Source organism: Rana temporaria, chromosome 5 (genome assembly GCF_905171775.1).
Source record: "Rana temporaria chromosome 5, aRanTem1.1, whole genome shotgun sequence".
Lineage (NCBI taxonomy): Eukaryota > Metazoa > Chordata > Amphibia > Anura > Ranidae > Rana > Rana temporaria.
This window is the reverse complement of record NC_053493.1, coordinates 146282699-146291484: the sequence shown is the minus strand read 5'-3', so window position 1 is coordinate 146291484 and position 8786 is coordinate 146282699. Positions and strand designations below refer to the sequence as shown.

The 8786-nt window shown below is 44.6% G+C and overlaps 1 protein-coding gene across 1 annotated transcript in view; it reads right to left on the bottom strand.

Annotated features, from left to right (window-relative positions):
- Nucleotides 1-668: 668 nt before the first annotated feature.
- Nucleotides 669-8786, bottom strand: part of KIAA0895 (KIAA0895 ortholog) — a 44061-nt gene continuing 35943 nt past the window's right edge. The window contains exons 5-7 of the mRNA XM_040353223.1: nt 7047-7352; nt 5563-5660; nt 669-1091 (exon numbers count right to left, since the gene is read on the bottom strand). Of these exons, the coding sequence (XP_040209157.1) occupies nt 930-1091; nt 5563-5660; nt 7047-7352 (566 nt within the window). The 3' untranslated portion in view covers nt 669-929. The remainder of the gene's footprint in view (nt 1092-5562; nt 5661-7046; nt 7353-8786) is intronic.

Genomic DNA, 8786 nt, shown 5'->3' with positions numbered 1-8786 from the left:
AAAAATATGGCTGCGGGCTGACATGTCAACTGTGCATGTGCCATTCCAAAGCTAGCCAGGCTCGGGAAAGCCCGTACACCATTTACTCTTTAATCTACAATCTCTTAAATCTACAGACATCCCTTATCTGCATAGGCAGTTTTTTGATAAAGGTGAACTATGCACTTTCACACTGGCACCGCTCGGCGTTAGCGGTAAAGCGTTGCTCGTTTTAGCGGTGCTTTACCGGCATGTTAGCAGCGCTTTTCGCCCACTGGCAGGACGCTTTTAACCACCGCTAGCGCCTGAAGAAAGGGTTAAAGCTGCCTGAAAAGCGCCATTCATTTCAATGGGCAGGGGCGGTGTATACACCGCTCTTAAACTGCTCCAAAGATGCTGCTTGCAGGACTTCTCTCTAATGTCCTGCAAGCGCACCGCTCCAGTGTGAAAGTACTCAGGCTCTCACACTGGGGCTTCAGGGGAGGCGTTTTTCAGGCGCTTTACTGAGTGGCTGCCTAGTTTGCCTAGCGGCCCTGACTGTGCTCTTCACTATTATCTACACTGCTGTAAAGGTTTGTTTTTGGAGAGTGAGCGGCCGGCTAATTTCAAACTTTTGTCCAATGCATTAAAATTATAATTTTTTTCTATATTGTAAAATCCGTGATATAAATTATTACAAACTAGGAATGTCCAATCTCTAAAGTGCATTTTTTTTTTAATAACACTGGGAAGTGTAATATTAACATTTTTAAAAGTGATAAATTCTATTTTATTAAACAATAGTGACATCTATATAAAGAATAGAAAAAAGGAAAGAAATAAAACATGACAGGCTCAGAACTTCTTGTGTGCGTTTGAACAATAGTTTATAAAAGTATTGCACGGTGTCCTTGTCAGCTATCCAGATCTACAGCAGAGTCTAGCTGGAAGAGTAAGGAACATGGAGCTTTTCAAGAAATAAGCATTTTCAGCTCTTCATCTGTTAATTCATTCACCTCCATGATCTTCTCCAAATACTCCATATATCGACTTCTGTCCTGAAGAAACTGAGGAATCCTGGCGCTGTGCAGAACAGCAAGGTCTTTTAAGCGGGCTACGTCTTCATATGAAACCTTTGATAGGAATCAGAATGGTAAACAATGCACATAATATTTTTAAACCAAATTTAAGTAAAATACTTGGCATTTTTTTCATCCGCAATGATCCCTATAAAATGTACCTTACCTTTTACTTTGTTGCTATGCGTAGTATTCTTAATTCTGTATATTAGGCACTAATTCTTGGTCCTGATCTGTGTATAATGCAGAAACTAAAACTGGAGTCACAGGGCCGGATTCAGATAGAGATACGATGGCGTATCTCCTGATACGCCGTCGTATCTCTGAGTTCCGACGGTCGGATCTATGCGACTGATTCATAGAATCAGTTACGCATAGATCTCCCTAAGATCCGCCAGGTGTAAGTGACTTACACCGTCGGATCTTAGGCTGCAATCTCCTGCTGGCCGCTAGGTGGCGTTTCGTTTTTTGTACGCGACGAATATGCAAATGAGGAGTTCCGCCGATTCAGAAACGAACGCCCGCCCGTCGCTTTTTTTTACGTCGCTTGTGTTCGGCTTTTTCCGGCGTATAGTTACTCCTGCTATGTGAGGGGTATCCTATGTTAAGTATGGCCATCGTTCCCGCGCCGAGTTTTGAATTTTTACGTCGTTTGCGTAAGTCGATTCAGAATACGGCCGGACGCAAGTTACGCTCATGCCGAAACCAATGACGTCCTAGCGACGTCATTTGGAGCAATGCACGCCGGGAAAATTCGCGGACGGCGCATGCGCTGTTGGATCGGCACGGGGACGCGCCTGATTTAAATTGTAGCCACCCCCTAGCCGCGGAATTTGAATACCGCCGGGGGATTTACGATACGCCGCCGCAAGTTTTGAGTTAAGTGCTTTCTGAATTAAGCACTAGCCTCAAAAACTTGCGCCGGCGGATCGTAAATCTAAAGATCCGCTAACCTATCTGAATCTAGCCCAAGGAATCTGGCTACATAAATTCTGGGAAATTCCGAGAGTGTCATAGAGACTTTTGAGAATTTCCTCGCTCCTCTGTGCGACATGATGGTGGAGGTGACAGATTCATGTACTTTCCTGGGCCGTAATCGGTCACATGGAGGGTCGGCACTGAAGCTAGAATGTCTATACCATGGACACTCCATCTACAACACTCTTTGCAAATTTCACACAATTTTTGTTTAGTCATATTCCTTTTCACTGGCATGATATATGAGGGCACATTCATTTTATTTGTGTTGTTAAGTATTGTATATTAGTCGGTGGTCAGTACTGCGCTTGCACCTACTTATTCATTTATAGCTAGATTCACGTAGGGTTACGCCGGCGTATCAGTAGATACGCCGTCGTAACTCTGAATCTACGCCATCGTATGTTTAAGTGTATGCTCAAACTGAGATACACTTAAACGTAGCTAAGATACGACGGCCTGCGCCGTCGTATCTTAGGGTGCAATATTTCCGCTGGCCACTAGGTGGCGCTTCTGTTGAGTTTGGCGTCGAATATGCAAATGACTAGATACGCCGATTCACGAACGTACGCTTGCCCGTCGCAGTAAAGATACGCTGTTTCCGTAAGAGGTACGCCGGCGTAAAGATAAAGCTGCCCCCTAGGTGGCCTAGCCAATGTTAAGTATGTCCGTCGTTCCCGCGTCGAAATTCGTCCGTGAATGGGGCTGGACGTAATTTACGTTCACGTCGAAACCAATACGTCCTTGCGGCGTACTTTGGAGCAATGCACACTGGGATATGTACACGGACGGCGCATGCGCCGTTCGTAAAAAACGTCAATCACGTCGGGTCACCAATCATTTACATAAAACACGCCCCCCCCTCATCCTCATTTGAATTAGGCACGCTTACGCCGGCCCCATTTACGCTACGCAGCCGTAACTTAGGAGGCAAGTGCTTTGTGAATACAGCACTTGCCTCTCTGACTAAAGGCGGCGTAGCGTAAATACGATACGCTACGCCGCCTGAAAGATGTGCCCATCTACCTGAATTCAGCTAATACTGTATATGTTATAGTAAGAGTGATTGCACTTACAGAAAACTCAATGGGCTGATTATATGTCACAGTGGTCTCCAAACTGTGGCCTGGGGGCCAGATGTGGCCTTTTGCTTGCCTTTATCTGGCCCTTGAGGCACTCTTCCTCCCACCAATGATGGAGCACTATTCCTCCCGCCGATACCATTGATGGGTCACTATTCCTCCCACTGATACCATCAATGGGGAATTATTCCTCTTACTGACACCAATGATGGGGCACTATTCCACCTATTGATACCAGTGATAGGGCACTATTCCTCCCACTGACACAATGATAGAGAACTATTCCTCCCACTGAACCAATGATAGGGCAATATTCTTCCCACTGGCACCAATGATAGGGCACTATTCCTTCCACTGACACCAATAATGGGGCATGATTCCTCCCACTTACACAGATGATGGGACACTATTTTTTCCACTGAAACCATCAATGGGGCACTATTCATCCCACGAACACATATGGTGGGGGACTATTCCTCTTGCTGACACCAACAATGGGGCACTATTCCTCCCACTGACACCACCAATAGGGCACTATTCCTCCCACTGACACCAATAATGGGGCACTATTCCTCCCATTGACACCAATGATAGAGCACTATTCCTCCCACTGACACCAATGATAGAGCACTATTCCTCCCACTGCCACCAATGATGGGGCACTTGTCCTCCCACTGCCACCAATGATGGGGCACTTGTGTCTCTGAAGGACAGTAAACTGGCCTATTGCCTGGGATGTTTGAGACCCCTGGTATAGGAGCGCAGTTTCCTAAATATTGACACTACAATCATAATGGCAGCATACCTAAATGAACAAAAATTTCTGTTGTACTACAATATTTATAGTGTGTGATTTACAAACAGTAAAGCCTGGCTAGACTAGTAAGTAAGGGTATCACCTGAAAATGTCAGCGTGCTGATTTATATAATCAAATGATGGCCTTTTCATCCAAGTGTAAAAACATACATAAATATTAAAACCGGTGACATGTCATGGGAATCATTGGCTAGTTCGCAAAAGGGAAAAGAAAAAAGATACAGCAAAAATAACAACTTTTTCCTCTGGTTCTACTTCTCGCCACCTTGTGACATCACCGTCCAGGTCATGTTGGGGCGGTGATGTCACAAGGGGGTGGGGTCTCCAGATGACATGACTGGATGGCCACGTCCCATGTCTATAAAATAACTGGCAGAGAGCGGAGCTCGCACAACTGCAGGAGCTAGCATCAAGAGTAGTTTGGGGGAAGAACCAGCAGAGCAAGAAGACAGCGAAGAGAAGAAGAACCAGAGGAACGGAGGAAGAACTGTTAGGCCGCGTACACACGGTCGATCCATCCGATGAGAATGGTCCGACGGACGTTTTCATCGGTTCACCGCTGAAGCAGACTGATGGTCTGATGTGCGTACACACCATCGTTCCAAAAACCGATCGGGTCAGAACGCGGTGATGTAAAACACACGACGTGCTGAAAAAAACGAAGTTCAATGCTTCCAAGCATGCGTCGACTTGATTCTGAGCATGTGCGGGTTTTGAACCGATGCTTTTGTGTACTAACCATCGGTTTGGACCTATCGGTCAGCGGTCCATTGGTTCGATTTTAAAGCAAGTTCTCTAACTTCTGTCCGAAGGTCAAATGACCGATGGGACGTACACACGGACGGTTTGGACCGATGAAACTGAACTTCGGTCCGTTTTCATCGGTTTGGACCGATGGTGTGTACCCGGCCTAAGAGGAAGAAGACGTCAGTGCAGATAGAAGAACTGGAGGATGATGAGAGGAAATCAGAGGGAGAAGAGACGCTGGAGCTTCTTTCATAAAGGACTTTCCTGAGCTGTCGGGCTTTGTGTTTGAATAAGGGTCTGGTATTGATTTTGAGGGGGGGCCCCACACTGTTTTTTTATCGTTTGGTGTGGGGGTTCCTCTTAAAATCCATACCAGATCGAAGTGTCCATTATGGAATTGGGGGAAACCCTATGTCATTTTTTTTTTCTTGCTGTGAGGTTTTTCCTCAAGATCCATACCACACTTAAAGGGCCTGGTATTGTTGGGATCAATGTCAGGTCCTGTTCATTGAAGTCGGACGGAAGTCAGACATGAAGTCGCAGGACAAAGTCGGATACACAGTCGTACAACTGTCGTGTCGTACGATGTCTGCCTTTCTTCTTCTCCATTGCATGGTAACTGGATGGGACCATTACCTTACATAAGAAATATAGGGATGTTTGTGGTTTCTTTTCAGTTTTTATGGCTTCTTTTCAACTCACAAAAGTGACAAGGACATTACAGTTCTGGATCCCACTTTACAGTATGGGGGAAAAAAAACTGTGTTGGAACAGAAAGCCGCTTGGTCAAGTCTATTGTTTAATTCTAAATAAATCTTTTAAGCAAACATATACGGTAATGAATGCATTTTAAATGTTTTCTTATTGTAAGATTTGATAATACAGGAAACATGAAGTATACCTTTCCCATGGCTGTCAACATGTGGAAATCTATGGTTTCTCTGTGCCTTAGTATTCGAAGAATCCCATCAAGATAAACTTGATCTTTACTAAAACAGCCTAGAAAGATGAAAAAAAATATGTTTAGATCTAAAACATATTAAGTGAAAAGATAGTGCCATAGCTATATTAAATATGGTATCTTCCACCAAAAAATATGGAACTGTAATTCAGACAACGCGGTAATAAGGCTCACAGATGAGCAAATCTAGCATGGATTCGCTGTGTTACCAGTAAACATTTGCAGCAAGCAAAATCATATTATTTTGTTTCAGGGAACAGAGGATTGCAAGAGATAATAGTAGTCCTAACAGCTAATGCATCATAGGGTTTTAGCACCAGTGAAGTAAACAAGGAGCTCCAGAAGTCACCTTTCCAGAGCTTCTTGGGTCCTTAAAACTATTCTCAGGACAGGATTCCTGTCACTTCCCAAGCCTTAGTAGTGTGAATGGGAGTACACGTGTTCCCCTTTTCAGAATCCCGGTCAGAGCAAATGAAGAGGAGCCTCAGCACGGGACCCAAAGGATATGGATGTTGTTGGATATGAGTTAAATAAATTATTATAGCGCTACACCTGCAGGGGCAGCTTGGTAATTCGGGTTCTCTGTTTTGCGCCTCGACTCCAAGAACAACCTCAGCACTGGCTCCCCGCTCTCCACATCGGCTTTCGCTTGTCCGCTCCATCTCTTCCCTCACAGGCAGCCCATCCTGTTACAGGCATTGCTTCTCCTCTTGGCCAAACAGGAAGTGGGTCCTGAGACTCAATTGGCTGGGAGTCCTAATTTCGCTATTGTCACACAACTGGGTGGGCTCAGACGCAGCCACTGTTCTGTTATTCTTAAACCCGCTGACAGAACGGGGGAATTTGTGTAATTTACCAGCTTCAGAAAGCCTTCTAGGGCACCATATCATTGCACTCAAATCGCATCTTAAAAACCTTCCAGACAATTTTAGCCTCTATACTATGAACAACCCTGCAACTAGTGTAATTATATTGTTACCAGCCTCCTGTACATTCCCTGCACAGCAATACTAACTGGGAGTGGAAGGCCAGCACTGGTAACCCATTAGTCTCTGCTGAAGTGGGAACCAGTCCTTTGCCTATTTAGGCAAAAGTAACAGAGCCGGCTCTGTCTGTCGCTAGTACATACCTTTTACTTGCTGCAGCTCTGCCTCATTCACGCCCTGAGCTTACAAAAGTGGCTGATTAGGCACTGACCAATGCATTGTGGGAGAGAGGTGAGTCACAAGTTCACCTATACCCAGAAGTACCAATATTTTAGGGTTCCTTCCAGCAGGCAAACAGGTTGGCAGGGGAGTGCATGGAAGGTAAGTACTAGCAGTGCAGGACATCTCCTATGCTTTGAGTAGATTATTTTCACGTGTCTAAAATGTTTTTAAAAATGCTAGTTTCCCCAACTAATGTAATATCATCTTTGCATTTACCTGGTTGTGATGTGTCAGTACAGCCCCTCTTTGCTCGTACACAGTAGTCCCAGCGTGTGTTTGGATCTTTGACAAACTGACCCACATCCTGGAACAACTCACTGAAGGACATGTGGCTGGCCTGGTACACGGTGTAATATAGAAAAGCAGCCCTCCATAGGAAGGGATCCTTTCGAAATAAGACACTGTGTATGCTTGCAAGACCTTCTTCTGTTGGGTTGACTGGCTTTAAACCATACTTCTTACGACCATTGAGGTTATTCCAAGGCTGCTGACTATTGTTCATCCCTCGAAAATAATGGGTGCCTGTAGGGAAAAAAAATCATGATTGACATATTATGGCAACTGATTTTTGTTGATCTGACCGCATGTACTGTATGTGCTTATTTAAAGTGTAAGTGCCTACTCATCACTATTGCACATAATTATTCTACTTTACATTGCTCTGGTATACCCAAAGGTGAACAATAGTCTACAGACACCTACTTATGCATTTTGCATATAAGTGCCAGTAGCCAAACTGAGTACTCACAGGGGTGCTAAGAGAAGACATGTTATACATTGACAAACTCAGACATCCTGCAGCTTTACATTGAGATTGAGATATTTATGTATTGATCATAACTGGTTAGCAGGTACCAGAGTAAGGGAGGGTGGGCACATTCCCAAGGTCAGACTGTAAAGTCAGGTCACCAACGCATCGATCTAGGATTGCCAGATCTTACAGAACTTTTGGGGCAAGCCCTACAAATACACTATATTACCAAAAGTATTGGGATGCCTGTATTTACACGCACACAAACTTTAATGGCATCCCAGTCTTAGTCCGTAGGGTTCAATATTGAGTTGGCCCACCATTTTCAGATATAACAGTTTCAACTCTTCTTGGAAGGCTGTCCACAAGGTTTAGGAGTGTGTCTATGGGAATCTTTAACCATTCTTCCAGAAGGGCATTTGAGAGGTCAGGCGCTGATGTTGGACAAGAAGGCCTGGCTCGCAGTCTCTTCTTTAATTCATCCCAAAGGTGTTCTATCAGGCTGAGGTCAGGACTCTGTGTGGGACAGTCAAGTTCGTCCTCCCCAAACTCACTCATCCATGTCTTTATGGACCTTGCTTTGTGCAGTAGTGCACAGATATGTTGAAACAGGAAAGGGCCATCCCCAAACTGTTCCCAGAAAGTTGGGAGCATGAAATTGTTTAAAATGTCTTGGTATGTTGACGCCTTAAGAGGGGCCAAGCCCAACCCATGAAAAACGACCCCACACCATATTTCCCCCTCCATCAAATGATTTGGACCAGTGCACAAAGCAAGGTCCATAAAGACATGAAAGAGTGAGTGTGGGTGGAGGAACTTGACTGACCTACACAGAGTCCTGACCTAAATCCGATAGAACATCATTGGGATGAATTAGAGTGGAGATGAATTAGAGATTTCCCATCTAACATCTTGTGGACAGCCTTCCCAGAAGATTTGAAGCTGTTATAGCTGCAAAGGGTGGGCCAACTCAATTTTGAACCCTATGGACCAAGATTGGGATCCTACTAAATGTCATACGCGTGTAAAGGCAGGTGTCCCAATACGTTTGATAATATAGTGTGGAATTTAGACAGGAGGTCATCAAGGGGCCTCTTTCGTTGAGTCAATCACAGAGGTGATGTGCCTTTCGAATTCAGCAGAATAGTTTTCGTTATATAAAACAGTAGGGAGCTAATTCAGATTTTAAGGTTATCAGAAAATTC